This window comes from Moschus berezovskii, chromosome 17, assembly GCF_049115385.1.
Source record: "Moschus berezovskii isolate FMDL1 chromosome 17, NW_MosBer_1.0, whole genome shotgun sequence".
Classification (NCBI taxonomy): domain Eukaryota; kingdom Metazoa; phylum Chordata; class Mammalia; order Artiodactyla; family Moschidae; genus Moschus; species Moschus berezovskii.
This window is the reverse complement of record NC_142476.1, coordinates 7231295-7247285: the sequence shown is the minus strand read 5'-3', so window position 1 is coordinate 7247285 and position 15991 is coordinate 7231295. Positions and strand designations below refer to the sequence as shown.

The 15991-nt window shown below is 53.2% G+C and overlaps 1 protein-coding gene across 4 annotated transcripts in view; it reads right to left on the bottom strand.

Moving 5' to 3' along the window:
- MAPKAPK2 (MAPK activated protein kinase 2) overlaps positions 1-11001 on the bottom strand; it is a 45546-nt gene extending 34545 nt beyond the window's left edge. The window contains exons 1-2 of one of the 4 annotated variants that reach the window (XM_088845151.1): positions 10378-11001; positions 7763-7800 (exon numbers count right to left, since the gene is read on the bottom strand). In XM_088845151.1, the coding sequence (XP_088701277.1) occupies positions 7763-7800; positions 10378-10668 (329 nt within the window). In that variant the 5' untranslated portion in view covers positions 10669-11001. The remainder of the gene's footprint in view (positions 1-7762; positions 7801-10377) is intronic. The other 3 variants (XM_088845152.1, XM_055419983.2, XM_055419984.2) reach the window with 3 other exon arrangements.
- Between the last annotated feature and the right edge of the window lie 4990 nt (positions 11002-15991).

Below are 15991 nucleotides of genomic sequence, written 5' to 3'. Positions count from 1 at the left end.
TCAGTCCTGGCATCATGATGCTCGATGCTGGCCCTCTTGCAAGCCACAGGGCGAGGCCAGGAGACAGGAAGACCCCCTCGGACTGCACCCAGGTGTCTGTGTGTCTGGGGCTGACTCGAAGATGCCAAGAACTCTGGGAGAGCTGGCTCCACACCCGTCCCTCCCTCAGTTAAAGTTCTCCAAAGGGAAGGAGGGTCATCTCCACAGCGCAACAGGAAACGGAGGAGCTGTGAAACAGGAGGAGGAGACGCATCAATGGGAAACTGTGGTCAGGGCCCTTACAAGAAAGAGAACTCCATTAGCAGAAATGCCAGGTGCCAGCTTGAGTCAGCAGGCCCCAGTGGGTGAGGGGAGAACTCCCAGAAGGCTGTCCTGAATGGCCTTTTAGCAGACAGGAGGGAGACCAGGGAGAGACCCTTAGGGGGACCCTCACTAGAGCCCCAACTCATTCTCAGAGTCCAGACCAACCCTGTCCCTCACCCAGTCACCCCCTGAAACCCTGAGGATCACCGCTAGTATGCTACACTTGCAGAGGCAGCATCCACTGTTACTCAGGAATCACATCTTCGTGAGGCAGCTGGGCATAATGCACAAGGCCAAAACACTGAAAGTTTTTTAATGATGGTGTACAGTCACTACATAGAAATAAGAGGATACGAAAATAACGGGAGACATAGGTTTTCAAGGAACTCAGAATCCAACATCTGCACTTTGCACATGGAGAATTACATCTAAAACTGGAAAGAAAAGGTAAGAGCGTCTTGGCGCGTGTGACAGGGAGGGACGAGAAGACCCACTTCTGGCCTGAAAGGGGTCACAAAGGAAGAAACAGCGCGGGCACAGGGCGAAAGAGGCAGACCCAGACAAGGGCTGGGGCGAGGCGGGGAGCCAAGACGACCCAGGACGGACGGGAGACAGACCCTGGGTAAGGAAGGAGCGGGCGTTAGAAAGCAGGGTCCCGTGAGCAAACAGCAGGCAGACGTCACTGAGGCTGAAGCGCAGCATACATTCAGAAAAAACAGACTGTGGTCAGATCTGAGAAGAATGTGGAAACCTCCTGAGCTCTGCAGTCAAAACGAATCCACTGTTTAAGCCGGGAATCGACATGATCAGAGCTGTGCTTCAGGCAAACTAATCCCCACGCTCGCCAAAGAACCGAGGGGCAAGACTTCATTCCACCGCCAGCCCTCTAAGTACACCTCAAACTCAGTTTTATTTTCCTTTTAAACATCTAAAGCAAGGAAACCAAAAGTGCCCGTGAGAGCAGCAGAGCTGAGCACAGGCGAAGGGGCGCTCGCAGCCGGCCCCTCCTCCTCCCAGACAGCACAGGTGACCAAAGGCCACGGGTGGGGGGACACAGAAGCGGGAAGTCCTGAGGGCCCCACTGGGGTCCAGCGGGAGGGATACGGAGCTGGGGAGCTGCAGCCAAGGGGAGGAACAAAAGGATGCTTCTGTAAGCGTGAGAGGTGATGCTACTCTGTGGCCTCCAGCCTTCTTCAGACCCGGGTGCCTGCCAGGAGCGAAGCACAGAAAAGGTACAAGATGACCTTGCAGCTGGACTGCAGCAAACTCCAGGGCACGCGAGCGCTTCCCCGTCCACCTGCATTCCTCGAATGCTCCGAGTTCCACACATGTGGCTTTAAGTGCCCTGGGCTCCCCGTCTCCCCCCCGCCCCCACAGCCACCCTTTGAACTGTGCAGAAATCAGACCGGAGAAGAGATCTACAGATTCTTCACTCAGAAAGACCTCCCTCACCTAAGGCTCCCGGAAGCCTGCCTTTAAAATTCTTCCTCACCTTCCTCTAAGAATTACAGAAGCCAGGCCTGGAGGCCCAGGATCGGGGGAGAGGGAGGGCACGGCTTCCCCAAGGACAGGGACTCCTGTCAGAGTCAAAAATAAACCCTTAGCAATCTACACCCAGCTCCTCCCCTCCAGAGGCCCAGGGACCTTGGCAGAGAAATCCCTCCCTGCGGAGCAAACCAGGCCCCAGAGGACAGTCGGGAGCAGGCAGTCCTGGAGACGCAGGCTCTGGATGGGACTCCAGCTACAGGCGGAGGGCCGCCCAAGGCACCCCTTCTCCCAAATAAGCCCCCAAACCAGAAAACAGACAGAGAAGCCCCCTGTCTGACGGGGTCAGTACCGACACCCTCCAAGGATTAGGAACAAAGGAGAATGTGGAAGCCAACTAAAGGGAACACTCTGCCCAGTATCTATCCGGTAACCAGCAATGTCAGCTACCTGAGCCCACGTCCTCACGTGGTTCTATGGTACCAGGACCACCTGGGGTACCAGGACCCACGGGCAGCAGGAGAAGAGGGGGCCTCAGTGGGCCTTAAGGGACGCAGATCAGCAAGACCCCTGCCCCCCCAGTCAGGAGGGAGAGGCCCAGCTCTCGGTGACATCCTGCAGGTGGCCCGGGGGAGGCCGGGGGCGGGGCATGCCTGACTCAGGACAGAGGCTGTTCTTGGAAGCCAAGGGGATGAGGTCACACTGTGGATGAGGGAACCCGAAGCCCCGGGCTGCCGAGCCCCACGCAGGGGCAGGTAGCCGCTCAGTCCCTGGGCAGCTGGGGTGAGGGCCTGGCAGCGGCCCTGGGCTCCCCACTCAGCCCCACGCCCCCCACCCCTCGAGGGAAGCCCCCCTGCAGGCAGGGCTTGGAGGAAGGCAGAGCTGGAGGCCAGCACAGAGCGCCTCAGCCCCCTCCCCAGCGGACCGACCCTTCCCCAAGCCCATGGAGCCACCTGGAGACCAGCATCCGCAGCTCACTCTCAGCACTCGGAAAAGACAGCCGGCCTGGGCCACCCACTGAGCTCGGGCTGGAAGAAGGGAGCGAACAGGGAGGGGGCGCCAGTGAGTGTGAGAAACAGCTAGGCGGTGGCGGGAAAACCTGGGCCGCTGTTGGGCTGAGCCAGGACTGGAGACGGGAGACAGCAGCGGGGCAGGTTTATTTTTAGCAGCTGAGACAAGAGGGGCTGAGTGACAGTTCTGGGTCCTGGACGGGACGCCAAGTGACAAACATCCAGTGCGGGCTGGGAGCCTCATGACAGCATGAAGAACCAAACGGCAGCAAAGTGGTCACACTGACCTGCCTAGGTGGGGTTCGGGGTGGGGGGGATGTTGGGGGAAGGGGGGAGGAGCCCCTCAGGAACATGAAGGTGTAGGAGCTGGTGGGGGCGCGTCAAGAGGTCCCCTCCCAGGTCCTTGTACCTGGGACTAGAGAGATTTTGCTTTTGTTTCACGTTCAAAAGAACCATCCCAGAGATAAGCCACACAGAGATGTTCCCGTCATCTCCTCTGAGACAGGAAAGGCTTCTGCCTTTGGTCACCACTCCTCACTTCCCAAGAAGAGTGCTGGAAAGCCACTGACCATGGAGGGACCTGCAAACATCCCTCCAGAGGAAGATGCCCTTTCATATGACCCTTCAGGACAGCTCAGGTTCCGGGCAGAACACACACACAGCTTGGCTGGTCCTAGAAGGGAACATTGCTTCTGATAAAGGGTGACCTTGGAGCCACGTCCCAGCCTCTACTCCCTGCCAGATGGCACGCAAATGTGTTTACCAGGTCAGAGAAGAGACCCTCGAGAACTCTACACTGCCAGAGGCTGAGCACAACCGTAGCCCCCTTTCCGCTGAGTCTTCTCTTCCTTCAACCAAATCTCCTGGCCTGGCACCGAGGACCCTGGTCCAAAGTTCAGGGCTGAAACCACTGCGGTAGCCCTGAACGGGCCGGAAGAAGAGAAGAGAAAACACCTATCACCAGGCATCTCCCTTTCCTGTTGCCTCCTTGGTCCCGTCACATCCCCTAGCACCCAGTCCCATGGGTAAGAAGGGGTACCCAGGCGTACCTGGTATGTATCCTAACTTCCCATCAGCTCTGGAAATCAATTCCCAATTCTCACCTCAGAACAGCCCCAAACCCACACTATCACTTCAGGTGAACTACAAGGCGGCACCCACTTGGATGGACGCAGACACACACCCAAGGCAAAGCCTGACAACTGCCGTGCACAGCCCACCTCAGCGGCTGCGTCTGGCCCCACAGCTTCAAATGGGAAGGAGGTTCAGGTGGAGAGTTCCCGGCTCCACCCTGAGCCACACAACACTGGTTCTTCCCATTTCTAAGGAAGGAGACGATTCACAGCCCATCCTCTCCGCTGAGGCTCGTGCTGGAACAAGGACCAAGTCTTCACACGAGAGAAGGAACAGCTGGTCCACGGTGGTTATTAATTAACTGGGCGGGAGCTGCCCTGGAACCCAGTAGGGAGCCTGTCAAAAGGGCACCCATGCTGGATGGCACTGCTGATGGTCATATGTGGAGCACGGCAACCAGCTCTCCTGCCTCTTGCCTCCAGCGCGGCCCGCCTACCCCACACTGCTGTGCCCAGGACCCTCCAACGTACAGAGGCCTGAGAAGCTTTACTAACCTATTCAATGTCACGCAACTAGTTAGCAGGGCACCAATACTGATCGATCTTTCTTTTCTTTCTAATCTAGCACATAACCCATGGTGATACGGTCATCCCTAGGTATTTGCATACATACATATATTAAAACATAAAATACTAGTATTTCCCGAAAGACTAGAAAAGCTACAAAATCTGATTTTGGCTTCATATCTGGTACACATCAAGATGCTCAGCGGCACGACCTTATCTCCCTACCAGTGTCCCCATTTCGAAGCCGACTGATGAAGAAACAGCCCAGGGATTGGTCAGTGGAGACTGAGGTTGGCACTGCCAGGTCCCAGTCCCCACACTCCCTCCAGCAACCGAAACACCACAGGAACCCAAACCCAGAGAAGGTCCCGGGGAACCAGGTCCCAAGACATGGCTCTGATGCTGATACCACATAAGATCTTGGATGTATGGCTGAACCTTTCCAGAATGGCCCAATCTCTTCCTCGGTGAGGTGGAAAAGGTCAAGAAAGAGGATTAGGGTGTGTCGTGGGCACTAAGCTATGAATTATGGGTCCCTTCAAGATGGGTCCCTGAGCCTTTCATCATGACCAAGAGTAGCTGAAGCCTCTTCAGACACGAAGAACAGCTCTGTCCAGGTCACAGCAGCTACGAGAAAGGTGCAGCACAGGGAAGAGGGGAAAGAAGAGCCTCCGCAGGACCCTGGAGACAGCCTGAAGCAGAGGAGGAGCAGGCAGTCAAGCGAGTCCTGAGCCGCAGACAGCAAACCACCCGAAGCGTCCTGCACCAGCGCACAGGAGGGCCCCCTGGGAATCATGGAAGAACTCAGATGCAGATGCTGACACCCGACCTTCCTCCCGGCTCTGCGGACGGTGAGGGGGCCTCCCCCAGCCCCAGGACATCCAGGGATTTCGTTTGCCTCCAGGGATTTAGTGCTCCTCCAGGCCTCTCCCAATAAAATCATCAACTGATGATGGCCCAGCTCAGATTCCAAGCAACCAAAACATCTTAATCAGGAATACCAATACCTTCATCCCCTAAAAAGCAGCCCCTAAGGGCTTCCATGGTGTCTCAGTGGTAAAGAATCCACCTGTTAATGCAGGAGACAGGGGTTCGATCCCTGGTCCAGGAAGATCCTACATGCCGTGGAGCAACTAAGCCCGTGGGCCACAACTACTGAGCCTGCGCTCTAGAGCCCGGAGGGCTCCACAGCAAGGGAGGCCACGATGAGAGTCCATGCACGTCAGCCAGGGAGCAGCCCCCACCAACCACAACCAGAGAAGAGCCCATGCTCAGCAACAGAGAACCAGCCAAAAGGAAACAAACAAATAAGACTGTAAAAGTGAATAAATAAAAGCCACAACCAGGATACAAACTGAAAAAAGAATCTGATTGTATTCTAGTCCACCAGACATTAAATTGATTTTTTAAAAAGGCAGGGGGAGCCCCTTAACTCCCAGACACCCATCAATATTTGGTCCTAAGGCTGCCCTTCTCCCAGCTGCTGTCAGCTACTGACCTCACATCTTAGCTGAAGATTATTTTCAAGCTCTGTCAGAGCCCAGAACTCCTAAGTGAACAGGAATCAAGTGCTGGCCCAGCTCTGACCCTGCCTCAGTGGGCGTCAAGAGCCCTGCTGCAACAGGCAGGGCCCAAAGTAAGGCGCAGGGTCTCTGAACCCAGAAGCCCGACCTTCCCCCAAAAAACCACAGGCCCCAACCTCAGAGATTTGTAACCTTTCTTTATAACATCCTGTTAGTTTACTTCATGCTCCTCAAACACTTTAATATCCGCTTTTAACACAAAGATCCGTTAGGCTCCATGCTGAGCCCCCAGCCCCGCGTGATTCTCACAGCACGACCCCCCCACCCCCGCCCCCACCCACCATCCCTCCCCCCTCAAAGGTAGATGGGAGCATTCCCCAGGGACCAAGCAACACACTGTCCTCAGCGCCTTCAGTCCTCACAGATGCCCTCTTCCAAGTTCCTCTACTTCCAACCACACAACTTAACCCCTAGACCAGCAAAGCCCGGCAGAACTTTCTACTAGCTCAAAACGTTCCTCTCCACTGTTCAATGCAGTGGCCATTAGCCACATCTAGCTACTGACACTTGACATGTGTCTAGCAGCTGGCTTTTAAATTTAACTTAGCTTAATTTAATCCATCAATTTTAACTAATTTTAATTTAAACAGCTCTGCGTGGGCAATGGCTACCACAGTGGACAGTACAGCTTTAGACTATATTTGTTCATTTCATAATTCCCCCTTCTCCAAAAGAGTTTCTGGACCTCCAAATTTTTAAGGCCACTAGGAATGTCTGTATCCTCCACACAACACAAAGCATATGGTAGGATGCTCAGAGAACTGTTAACTACCTGTAATGATAGCAGAGACAAAAGAGGCTGGCCAGCCAGTGAGCCCGTCCTCACCTTGTGACTCCATCCAGCAAACCCCCATCTGAAACACTGCCCCTCACCCAACTACACTAACTCTGCTTGCTCCCTGACAGGCACGCAGCAGAGGGTGCTACCTGCCGTGCGGGGATGAGGCAGCCCTGCTCTCTCACAGTGTCCACAGCAACCCTGAGAGGTTCTGATCAGCGGCCCTTGGTACCAGCAGACACCAAGGAAGCCACAGGGCAGCGGCACGAGCCACCTGGGGAGGGAGGACTGGAGAAAGGGAAGGAGAAGGAACAGGACTTTGCTTCCTCTAATCCACACAATGGAAAGACAAACAGAGATAAGTTACAAATTCTATACTCTGTAAAGCAGAGCACGCGTCACCGAATCAGAGTCACACAGCAGAGGGGGACAGGGGTGCTGGCTTTAATTAAATTTGTTCAGCTAATACCTAAGAGTCACCATGACACAATGAAGCAGGAAGCAGCAGGGAACAGGTCCAATTAATGCACAAGTGGGTTGAGACTAGGTGTCCCTACCAGAGAAACAGTGAATAGAATTCTCATGTTCTTGCACACAAAAAAATAATAATAGTAAATAAGATTTCTAGCAAACACTTCCTAAAAAGAGGAGGGAGTGGTCCCAAAAAAAAAAGTTTGTTACTCCAGATTCAAAACTTACTTACGGAGCTGCTGAGTTGGTTTATAAGCTGCCCCTCCAACTTTGGGGATCAGTGCTGGGAGGTGATAAATCCCCACCCAGCAACCCCTAACCCAACAGTCAAGGAGGGGCCTGCAGTAATAGTAGTTCCTGGGGCTTGAGGGGCTCTGGAGCAGCAGCCAGTCCTGGGACCAAGCCCGCTGATGTCACTGCAGTTATCAAGCAGGAAGAGGTCAGACATCCCAGGTTCTGATCCTGATTCTGCCAAAGGCATGGCTGTCTCACCTCAAGAAAGCCTTTGCTCTGGGCCTCGGTTTTCTCATCTGCAAAATGAAAAAGTCAGATGAGATGACCTCTACTGTCCTTCCAACTCTGAGTGAAGTATGAATATGACTCAGACCTTAGCAAAAGCAGCCAGGAGAGACCATGCGACAAGGCCACCACAGCAACCAAAAAGCATTTAAATGCTGCATCTCTCAGGTGGATGGAGAGAAATAGCAGGGTGGGTTGAGGCTATTTTTAAAAGCACTGATTACATTTAATAGGACTAAGAGGTCACCAGACCACAGACAGAGGAGCAGGCCATCACGGCAGCTGCCACCTCTCATCAAGTCTCAGGGCTGTGAGATAGCAGACGACCCTGTCAGAGGCCCTGCAGCTCTCTGCCCTAAACCCCAGGAATGGCCTCACGCTGTACACGGAGCAGAGGCCTCCTCCCTTTCTCTTCAGGCACCTTTCCGATGAGGCAATCCCGACCACATCTTCCTCCCTTGCTTCATAATCAAAACACTCCCGGTTTTGAAAATCATTTCACTACTCAGCACCTACAGTTAAGTTAGTCAAGATTCAAGATCTCGAAATCTCTTTGGTGTGTCTCTGGAACCGAACTGTTTGAAGCAGGCTTCCCCCACAGCTGTAATTATGTCTTACCCAGCATTTGGACGTGGAAGCACTGTTGATACTGCTGTCAGTCTATGAATGCCTCATCCCTTCTTTCTTCCTCTATGATTAAGTTTTTACACAAAGATGTGTGGGAAATCTACAATTTAACAGTTGAGTCAACTTGTGAGATCTGGGAGCAGGCTGCCTGTCAAAACACTCTGACTTCAATCGTCACCTGCTTCTAACCTGAGAAGGGCAAACTAGGAGTGTTATTTAAGATACTGCTAGATCTTCCCTTTCAAAATTATTTAAAGGCGAAAAAAATCCAAATCTCTCTCCTATTAGTTACAATAGAAATCTGAACTGCCACCCAAAAGCATTTTAGGGGGTAGTTTTGTGTGTCTATCAAATAGAGTAAGGACCAGAAGTTGAGAGTTTTTGTTCTGAGTCTTTATACCATATTCCAACAGCAGCCAGTGTCCCCAAACTGCTGGTGGGTGAAGGCAGATGGCATCTCAGAGGGGACAGAAAACTCTCCTGGAAAGAACATCTGTCACTTCCTCAACGGTGCAGGTTAACTGTGGTCCAACAGTGTTCACCCAACTCCACTCCCCAAGGTCAGAGCCACGGTCAAACAACCACTCTCCCTCCCTGCCCCAGTTTTGACTATGGAAAGAATGGTCTAAGGCACAAACATTAAAGGGTTCAGGATACTAATGCATTCCTTCTCCAAAGTCCAAAGCAATAGCTTGTAGTAAAACCAAAGAAATCTGACAGTATTGAGGCCAGCTGAAGTTCTCCCCGGAAAGGAAGAATTGAAAGCAGCAAGAAAACAATTTTAGAGGCCTTAAAATCTGTAAATCAAACATGCTTGCCTTCTACAACCCCAAGTACCAAGGTTTTATTAGATCTAATTATATATTCCAACAGTCCCACCCATGACACATATCTGAGTTGCGTATGAATAGCTGAAACACAGCTAGCCATAGGGGTTGAGGGGGAAGAGAAAATATAACACAGGAAGTATTTTTCTCCTCCTCCAATCATTAAAGACACCTCAAGGGAAATAGGCATTATGTGTCACCTTTAGAGATGGTGGTTTGATCTGAAACCCCTCTTAGGGGAAAACCTTTTTAGTGACCCTAGACACTTGCTCACACTGCACTGGGGACTCATCAGACCTCCAAGTTCATTATTTTAAACTTCGAAGTAGATATTCCCACTGAAATCCCCTTTCTCCCCACACCAGGCTCCTTAAAAAAAAAAAAAAATCGGCCAAGTCCAAGACTCAAGTGGCCATCTCCGATTTGTGGAATCAGCCTGGGTCCAAGCCGTGGTTTTCCAGACCCAGTTTACAATGATCAGGGGAACTATGGAAACAGCAGACACCGCGCTGGAGCCTGCTGGCCTCCCATCTGGAGCCTCGCGGGCACCGAAGGTAGGAGGGGGCCAGCTCCCGGATCAAAACAATCCCTGCCCCCGCGCCCGGAATCTCCAGCCTTGCACCTCCCCGGCCGGCGCGCGCCCCGAGGCGCCACAGCCGCACTCACGAGGCCCAGGGAAGTGAAATCACACATTCCGGCTCCCAAATAAGGAGCGAGGCTAAATAAACCTCTTGAGATCCGACTTCTCCAAACCAACCCACCAACCAGCTCAATGAGTAATGGGCCTTTTGTGCCCGCGGAAAGAAGAGAGAGGCGGGAGGAGAGGACCGGGAACCACAAGCCCCCCGAAAACCGCTTCCTGAGACGGGGAGACGAGACCAAGTGGTCCCCGAAGCCGACCGCGGCGACTCGGCCGGCGGGCGCTGAGACCCCAAACGCCCGAGTCCTCACGAGCCCCCGGGAGTCCCCGCAGGTGACCGGAAGCCCGGCCGCGCGTCTGCGACCCTCCCGCCGCGCGTGGGACACACGCGGGGCAGACGCGGGGCACACGCGGGGCGCGCCCGCCGGCGCCGACAGGACCAGCCGCCCGGGAGCGCCGGCCCCGGAGGCCCCCACCTGCGCCGCGCCCCCTACCTTCAGGGCGAACTTCTCCTGCGTCCTCTTGCTGAAGATCTGCAGAACTTTGCCGTTGATGCCCAGCCCCAGGACCTGCGTGGTGACCTTGTAGTCGTCGATGATGGCGTTCTTCTTGATCTGCAGGCTCGACCGGACGTGGAACTGGGGGAACTGCGGCGGCGGCGGCGGCTGCGCCGGGGCGGGGGGCGGCGGCGGGCCGGGGCACGGCGCGGGCGGCGGGCAGCACGGCGCGGCGGCCGCGGCGGCCGCGGCGGCGGGCGGGGGCGCGGCGCCCGCGCCGGACAGCATGGTGCCCGCGGGCGCGGCGGCCGGCCCCGCCTCCGGCTCCGGACGCGGGCCCCGCCGCCCCCCGCCCGGCCGCGAAGTTTGCTCCGGGCGGGAGCCGGCTTCCCCGCCCCGGCCCGGCTCCAGGCTCGGCGGGGCGCGCGGCTCCGTGGGGCCCCGCTGCGCGCCGCTGGCGCCCGCCGGCCCTGCTGCCTGCCTGCCTGCCTGCCTGCCGCCCTCCCCCCGGGGGCCGGGCGCTCGGCGGGACGCGGGAGACGGCGCGCGGGGCCCGGCCGGGGGGGAAGCGGCCGCGCGACAGAGTACCCAGCCCGGGGGCCGGCGGCCGCGTCACAGCCGCGTCTGCGTCCGGGGCCGGGCCTTAAAGGGGAGGGCCGAGGGGGCGGGGCCGGGAGGCGGCGGGGCGGGGCCGGGGCGGTGTGGGCGGGGGGGCGGGGCTGGCCTTAAAGGGGAGGGCTCGCAGCATCCCGGGAGCCAGGGCCGCGGGAGCGGGGCACGGGGCGTGAGAACCGCCGCACCGGGAAGTCCTAGTTGTCATTCGTGAGGACCGCCGCACCGAGAAACTCTCAGTTCAGTTCAGTTCAGCCGCGCAGTCGAGTCCCACTCTTTGCGACCCCATGGAACGCGGCACGCCAGGCCTCCCTGCCCATCACCAACTCCCGGAGTTTATTCAAACTCCTGTCCTTTGAGTCGGGGATGCCATCCAGCCATCTCATCCAAAATCCTAGCTGTCCATTAGTGAGGGCCGCGCAAAGGGAAAAGGGAGGTGCATGAAAGTGTCTGCATAATCAGACAGAAAATCCACTTTCTCCAATTGTCTACGTCAAGACATCAGCCGCTGGGGGTGTGTTTTCAGGGCGAGGAGTGACTCGTGAGTATGAGCCTGGGTGAGACCGCCGGGGGTGAGCTGGAATTACAGAAGCCATTCATCCCCGGAATAGGGTGAGGCAAACACGGACTGTTTCTTAACTTGAACACATTCCTCTGAGTTTTACATTTCTTTTCCCACAGATTTGTTTTTCAGTAAAGATTTGTTACTGTATGAACACGTTTGGTAATTATACTTTTGAACATTTTTTTTTCCAGGTCAATTAGTTAAAAGGGGATACAGAGCAGGAAGAGGACCACGTTCAGACTGCCTGAATTCAGGCGGCCTTTTCCTTTGTCTGGCTAGTCCGGTGCACCACTCCCAGTGGCAAGAACAGGGTGTGGAGAGAATTCCCTGAGACAGTGTAGCAAAAAGAGACTATGTACCTCATCTCCAATATGGAAAAGTTAGCCCCTGAACCTAGAGCCATAAGAAATGGGTGCTTTTTGAAGAAGCCATATTCGGGTCCAGTTCAGCCTCATGTCTCTGAGGAAGACACCAAGGAAAGTCACTCAGTCCTGTCCAACTCTTTGGGACCTGGTGGACTATACAGTCCATGGAATTCTCCAGGCCGGAATTCTGGAGTGGGTAGCCTTTCCCTTCTCCAGGGGATCTTCCCAAACCAGGGATCCAACCCAGGTCTCCTGCATTGCAGGTGGATTCTTTACCAGCTGAGCCTCCAGGGAAGCCTACCAAAGATCTGCTGCTGCTGCTGCTGCTAAGTCACTTCAGTCGTGTCCGACTCTGTGCGACCCCATAGACGGAAGCCCACCAGGCTTCTCCGTCCCTGGGATTCTCCAGGCAAGAACACTGGAGTGGATTGCCATTTCCTTCTCCACACCAAAGATCTAGCTGGACCTAAATGTAGCCCAGATCAGGGGAGGAGGTTAGAGAGGCCCTAAATATATGGTGCCAGAGGGTCTTTGTACATATTCTGATGGAGGTTTGAGGATAATCATGAAATATATCCCTGCTGACCTTCTCCTCACTCTGACTGGTAAAACAGTTCAGAAATGAGATAAAGGAATCACACAGGTGAAGACAAAATCTCAGCTTAATAACTGAGAAGGCTGAATTAGAGAGAATGACTTGACGTATGGCCACACATGGCTCCTCGCATATTCCCCCAACATTCTGGAGTCCCCTTGTCCAGGGAGAACCTGCTCAGGGAGAAGCAGAGGAGGGAACATCCTAAGGACAGGTGCCCTGGGGCCTGAGCCCAAGCAGGGAAGGATTGAAGGGTAGTGGAGAAAGGAGCACAGTCCCTTCCAGGACTCACTCCAGGGCCAAGGAGAAAAACAGTTCCCCTAACCCCAGTCCTCGCTCTTTCTCAGCAGTTAATTTAGTGAACACCTTGGCTTTGGGCAAGATGCCATGCTCAGACCTGCAGTGGTGGATGGTGTTGATCTGTGGGAAAGAAGACAGGTACAAGCAGACAGCATCAAGAGAGTGGCACTAACCCAAGTCTGGGAGGGGAAGACGGAGGGATCCTCCTCTGCGAGACTGGGAGCTTCCTCTCGTGCTGGAGGGCAGACAGGTTAGACAGTTCCCCATTCCTCTAACTCCTCAAAGACAGCCACAGAGATTGAAAGACAACTCACCCATCCTGCAGTACTGCTGTCACCTCCCTGGGGCACACAAGGAAGATGCCTGTGGACGGAGAGAAAGATGCAGGGATGGGGAGGCAGAAGCACGCTCTTTGGTCTCATCTCAGCTGGGCTGGGGCTGTGCAGGGCTGGGAGTTGGTCTTTCGCCCTCTGCAGAGTCTCTGGGGCCTTCCTACTACCTGGCACTGAGTTTTCACCTGCTTTTCTCCACAAGGTTAGAAAGGGGATAAGCTCTTTTTCCTCTTTCAGAGACAGAGGTGCACTGGAAAGAGAACAGAATTTAAAGACAAATGACCTGAATTCAAGTCTCTCCTCTTTGTATCTGAAAAAAAAAAAAAGAAATAATACATTCAAATATAAAGGTTGAGTGAGAATTAAATGAGATAGTGTTCATGAAAACTCCCCATAAACTAGAAATGATCGTGAAATAGTGAATCTTATCACGACTGAAGCTTTGATGGCTTGCTCTTCTCCTCTGTGCCCACTGCCTGGGGCTCTGTCCCTGATACCAGAGCTGCCTTCCTGTCTAGCTGGGACTCTGGGGAGATGCTGCAGCCCAGAGACCTAGGAATAACTAGACAACTGAAACCCCAGCTGGGGCTTCCTCCTGGAATTACAAGGACCAGTTAGGCCTAAGGGGCACACGAGGACTCTGTGCATAGAGATTACATAAAGTTCACACACAGCACCCAGAAAACACACACGTGTATGAACGCAAACACATAACTGCAATGTACCTGGCATGTAGCAGAAACGGAATAAATGTCTAATGGATGGACAGTAACTGGGGAGAGAGATGGGCTAAGGGAAGAACCTTAGATGGGCAAGAGATGCAGTGCCTTAAGTTCCAGTCCAGTCCTAACCAGCTGCGTAATCTCGTGCAGATCCGGTGCCTCTCAGTTCCATCTTTCCATCTGTCAAACAGTGATGATAAGCTCTGTCCTGCCTCCCTTTAGAACTACTGGAAGAATCAAATATTTTTTCTTAGGACATAAAAACCCAGAGTTCAACCATCTGTAATGAACTACTTAAACAATTTTTATGGCTATATAGAAGCACTTCAAAAGTTAAACGTCTATGCAAACAGAAAGTACTACTTTTGTTGACATGCAAACACATATGCCATGCAATACTGTATACACAAAGGCCATTTAAAGACCCCAGGCACAAAGAATTGGGTTAATTATAATCCTTGATTCATGGCACATCCTCATCATTGAATCATTGCTCCTTGAATCTCTGCTTTTATTTAACTAGTTATTAGTTTTTTGTCTTTTGGTTTTTGGGGGGTTTGGGGGCCCTCGTTTTGTGGCTTACAGAACTTTAGTTCCTTCACCAGAAATTGAACCCAGGCCGTGGTGGTGAAAGTGTCAAATCCTAACCACTAGACCAACAGGGAATTCCCTAGTTATTTTTAATAATGCAGTTGGCACCTGTGAATCCACCACCCGAAGTGAAAACTAGGACTTTGACAAAAAGCATGCATCTAACTAGGCAGTTGCTCTGTTCACCCCCAACCCAACTCTGTTTTCTCTGGCCAAGATAACCATTATCTTGAATCCAATGTTCGTCATTCTTTGGCTTTCCATTTATGTAGCTTTGTTTCATCCATTCAACTCAGTCGTGTCAGACTTTGCAACCCCATGGACTGCAGCACCCAGACCTCGCTGTCCATCACCAACTCCCGGAGCTTGCTCAAACTCATGTCCATTGAGTGGATGATGCCATCTAGCCATCTCGTCCTCTGTCATCCCCTTCTCCTCCCTCCTTCAATTTTTCCCAGCATCAGGGTCTTTTCCAATGAGTCAGCTCTTTGCATCAGGTGGCCAGAGTATTGGAGCTTCAGTTTCAGCCTCAGTCCTTCCAATGAATATTCAGGACTGATTTCCTTTCTGTCATAAGGACACATAAAGGTGTCTGACCTTCAAAAAAGGCGAAGCTCATTGTGTCTTAGAAGGGAGATGGGTATGGTGACTTTATCAGAAAGATGAGGTTAAATAAGGAAACGTTTTGTCATAGTTCCAGAGTATTCCCCACCTCCTCATGATGAGATGGTGATGGTGATTAATGAGTGTTTATTCCATATCCAAGACTGTGCTCACCCCTCCAGTGTTTCATTTAAATCTCATGAGGATCCGTGGTAGAGACTGCTGGTTGTTTCTGCCAGTATCCATTTCCCCCTCTTTGATAGTAAAGAATCTTCAACAATTAGCTAATACATGACTGACTGGAATAAAACCTACACCTCCTAGCCTCCATTACAGCTGGCTGTGTTCATGACTTGTGAACGAAAGCTGTTAAGGGAAGCAGCAGCCTCCTTTCCTCCTTCTCCCCCTCTTTTCTTCTCCTACCCTTTCCTCCTCTCCTCTTTTCTCCTTCCTGGTGGCTGGAATAAAAATGTAATGGCCGGGGCTTCCCTGGTGGCCCAGTGGTTAAGAATTCACCTTCCAGTGCAGGGGACACAGGTTCGATCCCCGGTCCAGGAAGATCCAATATGACTTGAAGCAACTAAGCCCATGCACCATAACTACTGAGCCCATGTGCCTGGAGCCCAGTGCTCTGCAACAAGAGAAGCCACCAAAGTCCCATGCACCGCAGCTAGAGGAAGTCTGCTTGCAGCGATGAAGACCAAGCACAGCCAGAAATTAAATAATAAGTAGTTTTCTAAAGGAATTACTGGAGTTTGAGCAGCCGTCTTGAATCATGAAGTGGAGGCTACAGTTGAGGATGACAGAGCAGAAGGATAGAAGGAGCCTGGCTAGAACATGGAGACTGAATCCATTGTATCAACCCTAAACAACTCACCCAGCCTTCATATGAGATAGAAATAAATGTCCTTCTTATTACAATAACC